This window comes from Capsaspora owczarzaki, assembly GCF_000151315.2.
Source record: "Capsaspora owczarzaki ATCC 30864 unplaced genomic scaffold supercont2.17, whole genome shotgun sequence".
NCBI lineage: Eukaryota > Filasterea > Ministeriida > Capsasporidae > Capsaspora > Capsaspora owczarzaki.
The window spans coordinates 574,990-592,320 of NW_011887308.1; the positions used below are offsets into that span (position 1 = coordinate 574,990).

Consider the following 17,331-nt stretch of genomic DNA (forward strand, 5'->3'; position numbering starts at 1 on the left):
TAAGTCAATGGGAAGCCGGCTCTGCCAAGACTCCAAGGAACTCCAGTGTCCCAGCGGCCTTTCGTGGTCCCCTCGAGCCCTGCCGCGGACTGCCTGCTTGGTACGTGTGGCAACATGCTATAATGATGTTGTGCAAGTGTCACTGGGGCGGGAAGACATGTCATGGTCGACTGGTTGGTGTGACTTTGGTTGGTGGCACCGACGCTGGGTGCCTCCACCCCAAAGGTCCGCCGATCGGCCGCCTGGCACTGTTTTAATGCACAACACACTTGTACAACATCACTGTAGTGTGGAGCCGCGGGTACCGGGCAGGCAGCAGCGAGGCGGCGGGCCCAAAAGCCCAAATGCGTCAATCTTCGGAGCCCGATAGCGGGCCTCCCGAGCGAGCTGCACCGTTCCTACTGTAGCAATAGATAGTTCATACTTAGCACTAGTAGCATACAACGTAGAAAGGGCGGGGCACCAATAGTACGGCCAGGCCAGGCCCCCGACCACCCAATGCCGCCATTGGGGTCCATTGCGTCCGCGCGCCTTCGCACCACCAGAAACGTGTAGCCAGTACCAAATCGAGTCGAATGTACTAACTGGCGGGACGGTAGGACTGAGTAGAGAGACGTAGAATTTTTTCCCCAGAACCGAACCGAAGCAAAAAGCGAACTTTGCGCCTTTACTGCACTTCGGGGTTTGGACCTTGCGAGCCGATTTTTCAAGATTCGGATCAGCCAAAGTTTGTTCTATCTAACAATGTAAAAATATCGATGGGAAGTATGCTGGGCATGGTGGTCATTTTTGGGGCATTTTGCCCCAGTCATTTGCATTACGTTCGACCTCGACCTCAAGTCCCCCCTCCACCCCACTTTTCGGCGCTTTTTCGATGTGACTATGTTTATAGACACTAATGAACATGTTTAGACCAATAAAACCATGGAAGTGCCGGATTCCCCCAATTATGCTGATTTTGCTGAATTCACATTGGCCGAAAGTCGACCCGGCTCTCGACATGGGGTCTACTTGGATTCACCACAACTGCAGAAAACAATCACACATATACAATAGAAGTAATTTTAAGCAAAATTTTCGGGATTCAAGGACGTGATGTTCGCGACACCACGTCTTTGGGAGGCCTGGCTTGAGCAGCAGGAGTGAGATTTTGGGCTCAAACTTTGGATTTGAGCAAAACATTGAGATGACTAACAATTGCGAAAGTAAGAGCGGTATAGATACTGTTCAACACAGAGCCAACCACCCCCTGAAAATCAGCCAGCCGGTGGCGATTTCGTAATCCACGGCCTACTTTACCTACCAGCGTCATAAATCAAAGATAAAACCCAGTCAGCTGCTAGAAAGCGCAAAGGAAGGGCAGGTGGTAGGTCAAGGGGCTCGGTGGGAGGCCGTCGTCCGGAACCGGCGCAAAGTGCTTCCAACCCACCGATCTCACGATACAAGACTGTCAATCCTTTGAAACTTTGGCAAACAGAGTACAACACATATTAAACCAGGAATCCCGAGCGAGAGTGAACAATCTACGATAGTGGCCCCGAAAGTGGGCAGTGTATGGAATCCAGCTCAAATCGGTGCTCCAGCGGCGTCTCACGACGCTTCTCCATCTAGACCAACGATATCGTGGCGCCGCGCTAGCCACAGGTGTTACAAACATAGAACTACTTGCTCCAGCAGAGGAATCGCCATGGAAGGTCCTCAGAGACCATGCGCTCCGATATTCGGTGGATTTTCCGCCCAAACGGGCTCGGAGGCCCGAATCACCCAACTGGTCAAAGATCATGTTATAGCATGCTATAGTTTGGCGTAAGACAACATTGAAACTTGGAATCTGGTGATAAAGCGGATGTAAGGGCCTTCAGGGCTCTGAAACGCTGTGTTCTGTTACCTGTTGGCAAAGTGCCACGATTCGTCTGTAAACCAATTTCCGCACTCAGGGTCCACTAGAGATTGCGACATTCAAGCCACAGCTATATGGAACTAGCGCACACTCGAATCGCCTGCGGGCGGCGATGGAACCAGGTGAGAAGCCGCAGAAAGGGCGTATTCGTGGGCTGGACGAGAATTCAACAAGACGACCATGATGTGCTTCTGGGGTCGTAGCCCCGATGCCATCCGCTTTCAACCATGTTTCCGACGTTAGGTATGCATGAATATACTGCTGAAGCTCTAGGACGGCCGGGAGACCTCGCTTTCGGTCAGAAACCCAGGAACGCCTTTTTGTCACCTGAAATCGCGGCAAACCCGCCCAGCGATATTGAGCTCGGTTTTACCACCATCCAAAGCCTCCAGACATGGAATTACGTGTGGAAAACCGTATTCCAGAAAGAGAGAGATGTAACAACAAGATGAGTTGGAGATACGAGTTCAAATGCGACCTGGCCGAAACGACACCGAAAACCTGACAGCTCGCCGTTCACGCCATGTACACCCTAAAATCCTCCTCCCACCATACGAGCGCAGTTGCATAGTGAGTAAATAGCAAATTCCAGGTGTTCGGACAGCTTTGCAGCAGTCTTGGCCAAAATATGTCAACCTGGCCCCAAAAGCCGACTGTGCCGATCTCGGCTCCAATCATAATTATTTTTTCACCGACACGCTTTCCCGCATATTGGAGATGAGTTAGATGATTTGCCATCATCAGACCGTCGATTATATCCTCCTGTATGGGTGAAGTGCAAACCACCCCTCAAAAACACCGATTTAGAGGGGTCGCAAATGACCATCTTCCCGTCGACTTTATCCCGCTTCACCACTATCAGTATATTGCCGACATTGTAAAAACACAAAGTACAGCCGAAAGTGGAGGTTTGTACATGCTTTGTCGAAATGGGGTGGGTTGGAAGCAAATTTTTCCAAGTTCGAAAAAATTCGAGTTTCAGCCTGGTGACTTCCACTTGAGACTTTTATGACCGACGAACGATTGTAACCCACATTAAATTTGCATGGGAAATCCGAAAATACCATCCGCGAGGTGGTGGCTCGTGTCTACTCGTCAGGGCAAATCGCTTGTTTGAGCTTCAGGCCACGCCAAGTGCTCGGAGCGCCGTTTTTTCAAGCGCAATCGAGTTTACACGATATTATAAGGATACCTTTTTGGAATTTCCGCCAGAAACAGCTCAGGTCGGGCAGGGCACCCGAGCGAAGCCCGCCAGCGATTCCAGTCTCTGACCTTCCCTCCGCCCCATCTCCACTCCCCGGCGTCCGTTCGCCTCCGTTTCAATTTTAGAATACTCCACATACATTCTAGTTTCTATTTCCAACGCGGCGAGGCTGGGGAAAAATCCTATCCGAATCTGTTAGTATAGGTCATTTTTCCTAGTGAGCTCAGCTCAGTCACACTACTTTTTTTTTTTTTCTTTTTTTTCCGCAATCTTCAATCTTATGGCACAAGAAAAGTTAGTCAAATTCCTATGCGCCCAACATTGCTTAAAACGAGAACAAAACCCCTCTACCAATTCGTTAGCGCTGTGCTACCCCCCCCCCTTTTCCCCGCGTCAGCCACAGCCCAGCCCGCCGTGCCTCTCGCCCCCCCAACCCCCGTCCGCTCAACTGACCCCGCCCGAGTCCGAGCTCCAACAGAGGCCCGCGCGAGTGTGACTTGGGGGGGGGGCGCTTGGGCTTTTGAGGAACGACTGAGCTTTGGCCGAAGCGGGAAGGTTGACTGTCAAACAGCAAAGCCAAACACAGAGCAAAGCAAAGGCAACGAAACGAATATGACAGCAGAGAACGAGGGTCATTGCAATTGCATAGAAGAAAAGCTGTTTGCTTGTTGGCCTGTCACGAATGAGACTCGCACAGTGTGTGCTCTCTCTCGCTCTCCCGAACTCTTACTTTTACTCTTACCCCTCTCTTACTCTTACTCTTCGCTTCTGTGGTCAGCCTATGGTGGGGGGGGGGACGGGGGACCATTGGACCAGCGCGCGCCGTTCTTCCTTCTTGGCCAAGACCGTTTCAATCTCCTCCTCCTTCCCTCCTTCCTCTTCCTCCTTCCCCTTCTGATTCAGCAAAAGCAGAGCCAGGGAGACAGCTGACGTTGTTGCTTTTGTGACTTTTGGCTTGGTTGCTCTGGCGGTCTCTTCGTTCTTTGGATGTTGGCACGTCCATTTGCTCTGGAAACCCTCACACACTTACACACTTACACACTTGCAGCTATTCAAGCAATATACTCACAACCGTCCTTTCTTTTTCTTGATGTTTTGCGTGTAACGTTGATGGCGCCTCCCCCCCCCCTGGCAAACGCAGCATGAGCGAAACTTCGTCATCCGTGGGCGGCGATGATTACTATGCATTCATCTCAGACACTGAGGACGTCGACCAGGCCGAGCTCGAGCTTGATGAGGCGCTCAACGAGTCTGTCAGCGTCGTTGTAATTGATCAACAAGTATGCATGCGCCGTTTTGTTGGTTTCGCGCTGGGTTCGATTCTGGTTGTCAGTGTTGCTAAAACACTCATCGCTTGCGCTCGTCATCCTCACTTCTGACAATCAAACTCGTTACAGGAGTTGGGCAAGGCTATTGCAGCTGCCATCCGCGTGGGCAACTTTATGCACAAGGCATCGGTGCTGTCTGGACTTGCATGCTTGGTAAAGAAAACCGCGGTTATTGGTTTTTTTTTTGTTTTTTTTTGTTGTTTTTTTTTTGGGGGGGGGGGTTTCGTTTTAGCTGCTGCTGAACAAGCTTCGAATCCTCATGCACGTGGGATTTGTGATTTGTCTTACATTGGCGACCATCATGTGCAATTCACTTTTGCTCGTTGCTTGCTATGGTTCCCCCAGGGCACCGGCTTGCTATCGCGGTGGCTCCGATTGAACTTTTGGGGTCTGACCTTGCCGGCCGGCGTTATCAGCGTGACCTGTGCGCTGTTCTACGATCTTTCATGGAGGACAGATCCTTGCTGCAAGTACCAGGTAGTGGCCACTCGTGCATGACTTTTATGTTTGTTTGTTTTGGTTGTGTTTGGGTTTTCTTGCGTTCTCATCTTTCGCCGTGTTTCTCTCTTCACATCATTCATTCCACAGGTCGACTGGAATGGACTCGAGTTTCAAAACATTCCCCTGGAACGACTACAATCAACAAACCCGGTAGTGCTGGTGCGACGAGACGATACTATCCGCAAACGCCTTCACAACATTGTGTCGTTCTCGTCGGCCGTATTTTGTGGTGCACGTCTCTTCCAAGCAGTCCGTGCTCGGAAGTAGCGTGTGTTGATTGTGCTGATCCTTTGTTTTTGTTGTTGATTTTTTTTTTTGTTGTTGTTGTTGATGTTTTTGTTGTTGTTGTTTTTGTTTCCATTGTAGACTGAATGGATGTGCCTGTCTGTCTGTCGTGCTGCCATCCCTTCTGTTTGCCGTTCCGATGGCCTCTATTTTTCATTTTTCAAAATGCACCAATGTACTCCAATGATTATTGTCGCCCATTTGCCAAAGTGTGTGTGTGTATTCAGTTCTATCGTCAAACACGAGCCGTTTTCGGCCTTCCCGAACAATCCGTCGCTCGGCGTGTTGGAGCTCATGTGAAAATACTCAGTCTCGTGAATACACACTGATATATATGAGCGTTCCGATTGTGTGGCCAGTCGTCGTTTTCAACTACCTTTCATCCGTCAACACCAATCCAATCACGAAATTTGGAATGGGTGGCGCGGTGACTGCTTGGCGCCCGACCGTCGCTGTGCTTGCTGCAGCATGTCTCTGCCTGACATTGCCAGGAGTGACATGTGCAACAGCGTCGGATCCAGCGGGATCTGCAACGCATGCAGAGATTGACTTGTTTGACAGCAGCGAGCTCCACCGCTTTGCCATCCAGACGTCGCCGCGCGAGTGGACTGCCCGACAAGACGAGGCCAGAACGCACTGCGAGCAGCGAGCGCGCATCCCAAACAGTCTCGACTGGCGAACGTGAGTGACGCGACGAGTGCTGCACATCACTTTGCTCGATTCCAATGCAGCTCCAGCAATCAACAAGGGCAAATCTTTCAGCCTTTTGTCGCGACAACAACAACCTCCGCATCGGGTGACATATCGGACGATTTCATCATCCACAACACCTCAACATGCATGGGCTTGTTTTGAAAATTCTGCCCTTGGATGTGCCGTGCTGGGATTTTGGCTCAAAGCGCTGCAAAATGTACCCAAACCTAACCTCGTTTGTCGCATGTTTCTGAGCAGATCGCCGTTTTACAAGGCATGTGTGAATGTTCGCAAGGGCGATCCGTGTCAGGCACAGTATGGCCACCGCGTGTTTTCGGGTATTTGCATCGACGGGTACTTTCCAGAGGTCAACCTTTGCACCACATTTGAGGTAAACCGTCCCCGCTACTTGCGCTACATGATGAAAACACAGCTCAGTGGTTCTCACGTCATTGTCTCTTGTTGGCATACTCACGTTGGTGCTTGTCGCAATTAGGCTGTCGTGGCGCCGCAAGCATGCACGCGCAAGGCTCCCAATGATGCGTGCCAGATTGACTTTTCAGATCACGGACGTGATCGATCGACCGCTGGTGTTTGCGCAAAAGATCCGACGCAACAGAATTCACTCTGCTTGACGACAGGCGTGGTGGATTTCCTCAACACGCTGACACGAACGTCGTTGCACGAAACCTTCTTTGGTGCCAATCTCACCTTCGTGCCGAACGTTCGCAAGCCGACGGTGGTCGAGTCGCGTCTCAACTCGCCATGCGTCTGGATGGTCGTGCCTCGCTGTGCAACATTCTACTCACCAATTTGGGTCAAGTTCCGCTTGTGCTGGACTTTGAACATGCCAGCTCCTCCAAAATTCCCTTGGCAAGCTCGTAAGCTGTGTTTTTGTGTTTTTTCTCCCTTCTTTCCTGTTTCAAAGCGCCATCCAAGTGTCGTGCTCTAGCGAGCTGACTTTGATCACTCGCATTTGCAGACAGCACGACTTGGAGCTTCTCGTCCAATCTCCTCTGTCAAAGTCGTTCTTCGGCCAATGGCGCGTTCACCTGCGAGGTGGGTACTGGGATGCGAGTCGCATCCGAGGAAAGGTACAGTAAAGAAGATTGCAGCTGCGTGCTGAGATGCTGCAGTGATTTGTTTGACTCACCTTCGAGGCGAAAAAAACCCAACCAAAAACCCTCATTCAGCTTCTGAGCGATGCGTTTCGAGCAGTCGGTGTGCGAGCTCCGCGAATCACACACGCTGAAATCAATGTGAATGGCGTATACCTTGGAGTGTATAGTGTGATTGAAGAAGTGCTGGGAGCACCAGTACGACAAGCGGTCAACTGGCCGGCTCCGCCCGGCTCCACGGCAGCAACGACCTTCAATGGCGCTCGAGTGCTGTTTGCCGATGCAGACGATTGCCCTGCCCAACAAACTCTCGAGGCTGAGCTTCAGTCTCTCCTTTCGCCGACGGGCTCGCTTCAGGTTCCCAGCGTGCAAGCTGGATTGTACGAGCCGCTGCTCACGCTCGAGAGCGTTCAAGTGCACTCGTTCCAACCAATTTTCCGCAATGCCTCTTCGATCGACTGGAGGAAAGACGCACTTGATTTCCTCCACGCATTGCACAGCGAAACTCGCCAAACAGATCCAGCCGCTTGGCGTGCAGGCATGGAGGCAGTCTTCCAAGTTGACTCGTTCCTCCGCTGGTTGGCAGTGAACACGGTGTTTGAGAATTACGACGCATACGGAGCCTTTGCCCACAACTACAGACTGTACCGGGTATGCTGCCAAAGTACAGTGGATGGATGAAGTGGCAACTCGTGGTACTCATGTGACGATTGTCCTTGGCGGTTTTTTTTTTTTGTTGTTGTTGTTGTTGTTGTCAGTCCCCTTGCTCTGGCAAAATTCACTTCCTTCCCTTTGACTTTGACTGGGCCATGCAACCGCGGATTGCACCAATCCCAGTATGACCGCGCTCCTGCAAGCCAAATGCTCCCCATGCTCGATGAAAGGGACTCACTTGCGCTGTACTTGTTGGATGTCGCAGCTGGACATGAGCTCTCTGGGCGATAATTGGCCGCTGATTCGATACTTGATGGACGATCCCGTGTACAAGCTGTACTACATGCAATTTTTGGGTCTGTTCCTGGAAGGTGAAGCATCTGGTCGTGGTGTGTTGGCGGGAGCTGAGCAAACTAACTCAAACCTGTATGTAGAGTACTTTTCGCCAGAGTACATGTCGGCACAAGCCGCGCGATTAACTTCCCTGATTTCAAGCTCTGTGCTGCGAGAAGACATTGGTGAGTTCAAGAAGAAGATGAGCATTGTCCCAACTGATGGAAAGTCTTGACAGAATGGCTGACACAATCGTTGCATTGCAGACATTTCGGGGCTCGACGAGGCAGTCTTCCGAGATGCGCTCAAGGCCATTCGCAGCTATGTCGTCGAGAGAAGTGCCAGTTCCAAGAGCCAATTGTCACGTATGATTGCCGACGCAAAGCTCAGCAAGAAACAAAAAAAGGCACGAGCGAAGGCACGAGCGACCCAGCGCCAAGACTTGTAGTTAGTTTGGATATTGTGTGACTCCCGGACTATGCTGAATGCTGAGGCGGAGCGCATCGCTTGACGGCATACACTGCGATACTCCCGAAAGGTTCTGATCGCAAGTCGTTCAAGCGACCTGATGTCAGAAACGTTGTGAACTATTTGCCAACCAATACAGAGTGCATGTCTGATCCGTCGTTCTGAGAATCAATCTGAGACTCTCAATCAGTCTTTCAATCCTATTTCCAATGCATCGTTCTTTCAAAGCATTCGCTGGCACGGCGACTGCGACCGCGGCCGTCGTCCTGCGTCCTCATCGACCCACTGCAACGGCCACTCGAACACTTGCATCTACCGCCATGGGTGCCTGCGCAATGCTTCCGTCGTGTCGCAGTGGTGGCGTTCGCACAAGCGGACCGGCGTCATCAGTTCTCGCCGGCTTCAGCTCCAACTCCACCTTCAACTCCAGCGCCAGCGGCAGATCTCGAGCCTTGCTGCGTTCACCGACAATGGTATGTCACCATCGATGGCTGAATGGGGGGGGACGGATTTTTGAACAAAAGACCGCGATGGCACACTCGATGTAGTTTGGCAAACGTTCTTCTTGCTAAACTCGCATGTGCGCCTGTATCCGTTGCCAAAACCTCCATTTTGACGGTCAATGCTTGTTGGATGCATGCCCACTAGGTACCTGCGCGATCTGTCTTTATGTGGGTCGAGAATATTTTCAATGCGCCCGACCGCGCTCGGTTGCGCGAAGTTGGCCAGGACAGGTAACCAACCATCTTGACAACTGCTGCTTGTCGCTCCGTGTATATGCTGCCTGGGAAGGTGAGTGCTGGGAATCGATTCCCGCCTGACTTGATTTTGTTTGTGGACTCGACGGATTAGATTTGCGGCCGAGTTTGTCTTGCGCATGTCTGGAAAGCTACGCGTGAACGACAGCGACTCTTGGGTGGATAGCGATTCGCAGCTGCATGGCGGCCAGGAGATGCGGCTCACCGACGTGGACTTGTCAGACTCCACGGTGACACCTGTGGGAATGCAGCACTTTTCCAACCTCAAGCATCTGAAGCGCTTGGACCTGTCGGGCAACTCGTACTTGACGGACGACTCGATTGCTCGCCTGGTCGACTCGCCTCTGCAAGTTCTCAATGTTAGCAACACGCCGCTGACCGACAAGTGCGTGTCTTCGTTGACAAGCATGTCGGCCTTGCAGGAGCTGGATGTGCGTGAAACCAAATTGTCTGTCAACGCCCGGTCTCGACTTCAAGCCGCGCTGCCCAAGTGTCAGGTCCACATCTCGTGAGAGTATGCGTATTTGTTTTGGGTGTATATAAGCAATGAAGGAAGATTTGAACTGGAGCGAGCACGACTTGCGCGACTTGAAATGTATCAAAAAGCTGTAACCTTTCAACATCCTTTCTTCACATAGCAGCAGCGCACTTGGCCTTGATCGATGACTCTTTCGAGGCAATATAGACACTATACTTTGTCATCCACTCGCCACTCTTTCATTCGCTGCCAAGACCGTCAGAATGTCGCTCAATCCAAAGGCAATGGCGTTCAACCCGAATGCACCGGCCTTTGTGCCCAGCTTTGCAGCCGCGCCTGCCCCCGCTCCCGCTGCTGCCCCTGCTCCTGTTGCTGCTGCCCCTGCCTCTGCTCCTGCTCCTGCTCCTGCTCCGGCTCCGGCTCCAGCTGCAGGTACCCCCCTCCGCTTCTCGCCTCCTTTTGCTCTGCACATCCACACGTGGATATCGGCGTCCTCGGGAGCTCCCCACCACCACCACCACCACCAGCCCACCCCTGCCTTCGTCGGCTTGCTTCTGGGTGTATGACGCCCGCGTGCTTCAGAGTCCGAAAGTGGCGCTGCTCTGCGGCGTTGCAGAAGGGCAGAAATGGAACGAACGAGATCTCGTATTACCTAACAGGCCCTCCCCTCCCTCCCTCCCTCCCTCCCTCCCTTCTTCGAGTCTCGGCAACACTGTTCAATCCTTTGACCTGACGACCGAAAGGCGACCGTTTGTTCTGCTGGCGGAAGCAGAGCGCTGCGTGCACGAGAGCGAAGAGCGAGAGGGGGACGCTGACTTTGCTCTACTCAACTCACTCACTCACTCACTCACTCACTCACTCACTCACACTGGCGCAAGGCTGTGAAATAGCTCACCGCTCCTCCTTCGCTTTGCAACGTTGTAGCACCAGTCGCACCAAAGCCTGTTGCTGCCGCTGCCCCTGCCCCTGCCCCGGCACAGGCTGCCTCACCCAAGCCTGCCGCTAGCCCCGCGCCTGCTGCGCTCGATGAGGATGAAAGCAGTGGCGGATCGTCGCCCGCGCCTGTTGCAGTTGTCGAGGAGGACGACCCCCGCGAGCACCTCAACATTATCTTCATTGGCCACGTTGATGCCGGCAAGTCCACCATCGGCGGTCACATCATGTTCTTGACAGGCATGGTTGACAAGCGCACCCTCGAAAAGTACGAGCGCGAGGCCAAGGACCAAGGCATGGGCTCCTGGTACCTCTCGTGGGCACTCGACACCAACCCCGACGAGCGTGAGAAGGGCAAGACGGTCGAGGTCGGCCGCGCCACGTTTGGCACGAGCAAGAAGCGCTTCACCATTCTCGATGCCCCCGGTCACAAGAGCTACGTCCCCAACATGATTGGCGGTGCCGCTCAGGCTGACGTCGCCGTGCTCGTCATCTCTGCGCGCAAGGGCGAGTTTGAGACTGGCTTTGAGCGCGGTGGTCAAACTCGTGAGCACGCCATGCTCGTCAAGACTGCCGGTGTCAAGCATCTCGTTGTCGTCATCAACAAGATGGACGACCCGACCGTCGGCTGGGCGCAAGAGCGCTACGACGAGTGCGTCAGCAAGCTCACCCCATACCTCAAGCAGTGCGGCTACAACACTGCCAAAGGTAATACTTGGTCGTGATACACGATGCTACCTTGCGCGTGTGCAGCCAATTTTTTGCTATTGGCAGACTGGGAGGAGAGGCAGTATGTTAATTTTGTATGGGTTTTTTCCGTTGTTGTTGTTTTTTTTTTTTTTCGATTATGCAGACGTTACTTTCATGCCTGTCTCGGGCCAAGCTGGTCTTAACCTCAAGGAACCCCTCACAAAGGCTGTTTGCCCGTGGTTTAGGTATAGCGGCATCACAAGGGGGAGATGTGAAGGCGTGGTTTTCGGCTAACTTGCAGTTGTTTTCGTACTCTACTAGCGGCCCCTCTCTCCTGACCTTCCTTGACGACCTGCCGACGATTGTTCGTGTCTCTACTGGCCCGCTGCGCCTCCCGATCAGTGACAAGTTCAAGGTACCAGGCCTCTCCGTTGTGATGTTGGCTTTTTTTGTTTTTTGTTTTTCTGGTTTGTTTGTTGTTTGTTTGTTTCTACCTCTTTTTTTTTTTTCTCTTTTTTTTTTTTTTTGGCTCACCATGATGATTCACACTTTGTCTAGGACATGGGCGTGGTCGTCATGGGCAAGATTGAGTCCGGCAGCATTACCCGAGGCGAAAAGCTCATGATCATGCCAAACAAGGTGCGTGGCATGCGAAATACTCAGCTTGAAGCGCAGAAGCACCTCTCCATTTTGTGACTCACCCCCTTCCTTCTCCCGTTGCTTTTGCTTTCGCATGAAGACTGTCGTTGAAGTCATCGGGATCTCGCAAGATGAGAAGGATGTTTCTCACGCCTCGTCTGGCGAGAACGTCAAGGTCAAGCTGCAAGGCTGCGAAGAGAAGGTCAGTGCCAAACTATGGATGCGCAAATAGTGGAGCGCGCCGTTTGGATCAATTGTGGTCTAATCGCTGGCTGCCCTTGGCCTGCTTTTTCAAACTAGGATGCCATGCAAGGATTTATTCTGTGCCGCGCCGACGATCCCGTGCACGCATGCCAAACATTCGATGCTCAGATTGCGCTGCTCGAGTACAAGTCAATTATCTGCGCCGGCTTCTCCGCCGTGTTGCACGTGCACACCGCTGTCGAGGAAGTGACCATTATTGTGAGTTCGCGTTGGCTGGCTTGAGCGGAGATTTTGCTGGTGACTCGCGGTGGCTCGTGTTGTTTTGTCTCGGAATTCTCACTCCGCTCGAGCGTGATGCAGGATTTCATTGCCAACGTCGACAAGAAGACTGGCAAGCCCATCAAGACCAAGCCAAGGTTTATCAAGCAAGGCATGGTTGTTATTGCTCGTTTCCAGACCACCGGATCGGTGTGCATGGAGACCTTCAAGTCGGTCCCCCAGCTCGGCCGCTTCACCCTTCGCGATGAAAACAAGTCGATCGCCATCGGCAAGATCCTCAAGCTCAACCCCTGCCCACCGCAGGAGCTCAAGGCCAGCAGCTCCAACCCCGCCGACCTTCTGGCTGCCATCGCTACCGACGCCAGCTCAGACGAATAAGCACCGCGTTAGCAACACATGTTACTCTAGTTTGTTGTTGCGAATCCCAGTCAATGGTTTGTGTGGGGCCCCTTTCACATTTGCTTTCTCTGTTTGATTTTTTTTTTCTTCTTCTTTCCGTCGTGCATGTCAGTTGGGTTTTTTTTTTCTCCCCAGGTCGTCATTGTCGACCATTGCTTCTTTTCCATTGATTGATTGATTGAGTCTTGTCTCTTTGTTTCTTTGCAAGATTTACCACGGCTTCGCTCCAATGTGCTTTCACAAGCCACAAACACAAAATACAAACACTTTGAAAAAACGAAATCTCGTGTATTGACATTTGTTAGCATAAGCAAACAGCGCTCTGTTGTTGTGTCTGACACTCTACTTGGCAGCTCCTTGCTTCTTGGCCTTGACCATGTCAGCAAGCTCCTGTTCCAAATGAACGAAAAACGAAAAATGTGAGGAGGGCGAAAAATGCATCAGCTTGAAATTTCACACACAAAGGGCACCACCGACCTTGAAACGACGCTGGCACTCGACCTTGTCACGAGTCGAAACAGCAGCCGCAATCTTCTCCCAGCGCTCGGGATCGGTGCTGGGAATGGCCTTGAGGGCAATTTGAAGGGCGTTTTGCTCCTCAGCAGTCCAGCTCGAGGCGTCCGAGTGCTCAGCAGCTTTAGGCTTGAGCGTAGAGGTGGACGCGCCAACAAGTCCGTCGTCGCGAAGAGAAGGTGCAGCAGTGATTTCCTCAACAGCAGCAGCCTTCTTGGCCAGCTTGACAACCGAGTCCTTGTTGGTCTGCTCCTTGGCTTGCGCGTCGGCAGCAGCTGGAACACCAAGCAGAGCCAAAATAAACAGTTTCGAGCATGTTGAGCTTGCAGTTGTCGAGTGTACGCAACCAAGTGGAAGTTGGGAATCAAGAAGATGTCGAGGGGAGAACCCAAAAAAAAAACGGGGAAAAAAAAAAACAAGTACGGAAGGCTTCATTGATAGTGGTGGACCCTTCAAGTATCACAAAGATAATGAATCACCGATACACTCACACACGCATACACCAACGCATACGGTCAATATCAAGAAATAACAGATCAGCTCAAAAAGAACAAGAGCGACACTCGCTTCTCTTTGGACTTGTACACACCACCGCCACCCCAACCCCCACACGAAGGGAATGAGTTTTGGGAGGGACGTTGAGCGAGCGAGCCAAACAGAGACAAAGAAAGAGAGAGAGCTGACGCTTCTTTCACAGACCTCCGAGCTTCTGGAGCTCCTTGGCCTTGGCGATGACCTCGGTGACGTTGAACTTGGTGCTGGTGGTGGCACGGTTGACGTTCTCGGCAATAGCCTCCCAGCGGTTGACAGAGCCCGGAGGGTGAGCCTTGACAGCCTTGACGAGGAGGTGGTTGTCCTCGACAGACCACTCACGCGCAGCAGAAGCCTGGCTGCGCTGTTCCCAAGTCTGGCGGTCTGGCGGTCACACGAAGAGGTGGAGATGGTCATAGTGAGCAATGTGGTCAAGCAAAATCAGATGCAAGCAAGCAATTCCCAAATGCGTCAACGAAACACCACAAAAAAACAAACGTACTGGCAACAGCAACCTTGGCCTCAGCCTCGTCGTGGCGCAGACGAGCAATCTCCTCGTCGAAGGCGCTGTTGGCATCAGCCTTGTTGGCCTCGATGGCGTCGTTGAGGGCCTTGAGGCGGTCGAGGGAGAGCTTCTCGCAGAGCATCTCGGTGGTCTCCATCTGGCGGACGAGGTCGTTGGGGTCGGCAACAAAGTAGTTGTTGTCCTTGCAGACGTTGCGCAGGCGCTTGCGCTGGGTGCGGAACTGCTTCTTGATCTCCTCCTTGTCGTTCTTGGCCTTCTCAAGCGCGAGCTTGGCGGCGGCTTCGGCGGCAGCCTTGGCCTCCTGCTCCTCCTTGATCTTCTTGGCCTTCTCCTCGGCGGCAGCGTTGGCAGCGGCCTGCTTTTCGCGCTTCTTAAAGTTCTTCTTGTCGTCCGCCTGGCGCTTGAACTCGGCAAGACGGGGATCGCAGAGCGAGGTGTTGTCAATCAGCGTGCGCATGCGACCGACTTCGGCGGTGCGCTTCTTGGCACGGGCAGCCTTGTTGGCCTTGTCAATCCAGCGCTTCTCGTCGCGGTTGTCACCCTTCTCGGTGTCCTCCTCGTCCTCGTACGAGAACTCGCGCCAGGTCTCCTCGTTGTACCAGGCAGCGTAGAAGGCGTTGACCTCGTCCTCGGTGGCGTCGGGGCCGCCGAGCAGCGGCATCGGCTGCTTCTTGAAGAAGTGCGCGTTGCGCTGGATGACGGGGCCGAACACGGCGAAAAAGTTCTTCTTGTTCTTGTCCGTCACCTCGGGAACGTTGTTGTTGAAGGTGGGGTCGACTGAGTCGTACGAGCGACGCTTGACAGTGTCGGACAGGATTTCGTTGGCCTTCTTGAGGCACTTGAAAAAGTTGTCCTCATCGTCGACAGAGCCAGACTTTTTGCCAGCCTTCTTGTCGGGGTGGTGGATGAGGACCTTGCGCTTGAAGGCCTGGCGGATGATCTCCTCGGTCGCGTCCCAGCGGATCTTGGAGAGACCCATGACCTCGTAGTGGTCCTGGTGCTTCCAGTTGGCGGGGTCGAGCGTGGCAAAGTGCGCGGGCTCGGTCTTGTCGAACAGGTCTTCGCTGAACTGCTCCGTTTCGACAGCAGCAGCGTCCGCGCCGGCAGTCGCCTTGGTGCCGTACGCGTACGAAGGGTCAAGGGCCTTGCGCTCAATCTCGCGAACAGCGGCGTCAAAGTCCGGGTCGGTGACGTTGGTTGCCTGGCGCAGACGCAGCGCAAGCACCTCAAACCAGCGGCCAGCGGCCTCGAGCTTGGCAATGGGCGCGGCGGCACCGGCACCTAGCCAGTCGAAGCAAGTACAAACATAAGTGTGATTCGAGGCATGGTGGGAAGTCAGAGAGAAAGAGAGAGAGAGAGAGAGAGAGAGAAGGAGCAGCGAAAAAAAAAAATTCAATGTACAATCGCAATGGAAAAAAGCCATGTGGGGCAGGACCATGTGCGCTTCGCTTCGTGGCGGGGAGAGAGAGGTGGGAGAGAGAGACGCTCCAGGCGCATGAACATGAAGCGCAGGAGAGTGAAAGCGATAAAGCAAAAGCGGGGTGGGGTGAGGGGGGAGGGGAGGGATCGGGCGTTACCAGTGTAAGGAGCAAAGGCCTTGGTGACCTCGCCGTCGGCAGCAGCGCCGAGCGACAGGATAAAGTCAGTCGTCATTGTTTGTGTGTTGAAAATGAGGGGATTCTAAGAGTGAAGCAAAAAAAATATCCTAATATAACATTCAATACGGGAATGGATTTTGGTTGAGTGACTGAATGCATCAGATGAAACACACATTAGAGGATACTCCAAATGTACAAATGCAGACATTTTTGTACAAGGTTGATCCTGTGTGAGCTGTGGCGCACTCTGCCTCCCCATCACACATCTATCCACCAAACAGCATCTGATGAAACCATTGAGCACAACGAGCGAACGCGTAGGTGCCTGGAATGAGTTGGCCCTCGCGCTGCTCCGAATTCACATTTGCAAGGCCGCTGTGCTCCACACTTGTAAGTAAACTTTACACCTTGTGATGATGTCAGTGGACCAGGTGTCGCGGGTGACGTTGAGACGCAACCGACCCTGAGGCTGCTGGCGAATGGATGTTTCGCGTCAAATGGTTCGCGCGTCAAATGGTTGGTGCATCACCGCGTTCAAACCAGCCCTCCCAAATAAATCTGGAGCAGGTAGATGATCGAGTACAGGATGACGCTGAGCCTGGGTCAGCCATTCCTTGCTACGTTGTCATCCTGCTCACCCAATAGACTTGAGTAGAATGGCATTGGCAATCTTGGTTGAACGGAGCGATGGAAGAAGCGGCAATTTTGGTTGGTTGCAGCAACAGGCTCAACCCTGTGCTCTGCCGATCGCCTCCTCCTTGCTCCAGTGATCGCAAAGATATGCCAAGATCATCAGTTGAAATCATTAGCGGGTCGTGCATTGTTTGAAACTAGGGTTGTATCACGATGTTTGCAATCCAACGAAATTATTGAATAAATTGTCGTCGCTTCAAGTACCCAACCAAAGCGACAAAAGCATGTTCACACCATTGCACCAATCTCGCGGATGATCGATCCATCCTCGAAGGCTTTGAGAGCTTTGACGAGCTGGGGAAAACTTAGTCTCAGTTCTGGAATCTTGTTCCAACAACTGAGCATCAGGCTAAATAGGTCGGCTGAGCAGTTCTCTGGCATGGGCAGTCGTCCACCAGCCTCCAGATGAGCTAGCGTTTCACGACCATCCATTTTGCTGTACGGCACTGCGCCGTAACTACAGCACTCCCCTGCAACCAAGCATCACCGGAATTGAGAACAATGGTTTGGGCCCCACCTCATTTCGATCCTTCGACTTACAAGCGGTCACACCAAACGACCACACATCAGACATGGCCGAGAACTTGCGGAAAGTCAATGTTTCCG

General features: G+C 52.8%; 5 protein-coding genes across 5 annotated transcripts; 4 read left to right on the plus strand and 1 right to left on the minus strand.

The window, feature by feature from the left end:
• The first annotated feature begins 3,344 nt into the window (after positions 1 to 3,344).
• CAOG_08137 (hypothetical protein) lies at positions 3,345 to 5,418 on the plus strand. The gene is made up of 5 exons (XM_004342689.2): positions 3,345 to 3,398; positions 4,246 to 4,384; positions 4,502 to 4,585; positions 4,778 to 4,909; positions 5,021 to 5,418. The coding sequence occupies exons 1-5, from the start codon at positions 3,385 to 3,387 to the stop codon at positions 5,198 to 5,200; spliced, it is 549 nt and encodes a 182-aa protein (XP_004342738.2). The 5' UTR covers positions 3,345 to 3,384; the 3' UTR covers positions 5,201 to 5,418.
• A 134-nt stretch (positions 5,419 to 5,552) lies between these two features.
• CAOG_08138 (hypothetical protein) lies at positions 5,553 to 8,464 on the plus strand (the record flags this gene model as incomplete). The annotated part of the gene is made up of 10 exons (XM_004342690.1): positions 5,553 to 5,899; positions 6,170 to 6,302; positions 6,408 to 6,483; positions 6,553 to 6,792; positions 6,894 to 7,005; positions 7,200 to 7,680; positions 7,788 to 7,865; positions 7,949 to 8,054; positions 8,118 to 8,201; positions 8,283 to 8,464. 10 exons carry the CDS (start codon positions 5,553 to 5,555, stop codon positions 8,462 to 8,464), a joined length of 1,839 nt encoding a protein of 612 aa, XP_004342739.1.
• A 219-nt stretch (positions 8,465 to 8,683) lies between these two features.
• Positions 8,684 to 9,886, plus strand: CAOG_08139 (hypothetical protein). The gene is made up of 3 exons (XM_004342691.2): positions 8,684 to 8,957; positions 9,133 to 9,218; positions 9,337 to 9,886. Exons 1-3 carry the CDS (start codon positions 8,694 to 8,696, stop codon positions 9,752 to 9,754), a joined length of 768 nt encoding a protein of 255 aa, XP_004342740.2. The 5' UTR covers positions 8,684 to 8,693; the 3' UTR covers positions 9,755 to 9,886.
• A 79-nt stretch (positions 9,887 to 9,965) lies between these two features.
• CAOG_08140 (elongation factor Tu) lies at positions 9,966 to 13,146 on the plus strand. Its single transcript, XM_004342692.2, has 8 exons — positions 9,966 to 10,152; positions 10,645 to 11,361; positions 11,507 to 11,588; positions 11,665 to 11,758; positions 11,902 to 11,982; positions 12,083 to 12,184; positions 12,283 to 12,444; positions 12,547 to 13,146. Exons 1-8 carry the CDS (start codon positions 9,984 to 9,986, stop codon positions 12,841 to 12,843), a joined length of 1,704 nt encoding a protein of 567 aa, XP_004342741.1. The 5' UTR covers positions 9,966 to 9,983; the 3' UTR covers positions 12,844 to 13,146.
• CAOG_08141 (zuotin) lies at positions 13,132 to 16,169 on the minus strand. The gene is made up of 5 exons (XM_004342693.2): positions 16,012 to 16,169; positions 14,411 to 15,715; positions 14,077 to 14,292; positions 13,342 to 13,652; positions 13,132 to 13,254 (listed from the first exon to the last, which is right to left on the minus strand). Exons 1-5 carry the CDS (start codon positions 16,085 to 16,087, stop codon positions 13,207 to 13,209), a joined length of 1,956 nt encoding a protein of 651 aa, XP_004342742.1. The 5' UTR covers positions 16,088 to 16,169; the 3' UTR covers positions 13,132 to 13,206.
• Between the last annotated feature and the right edge of the window lie 1,162 nt (positions 16,170 to 17,331).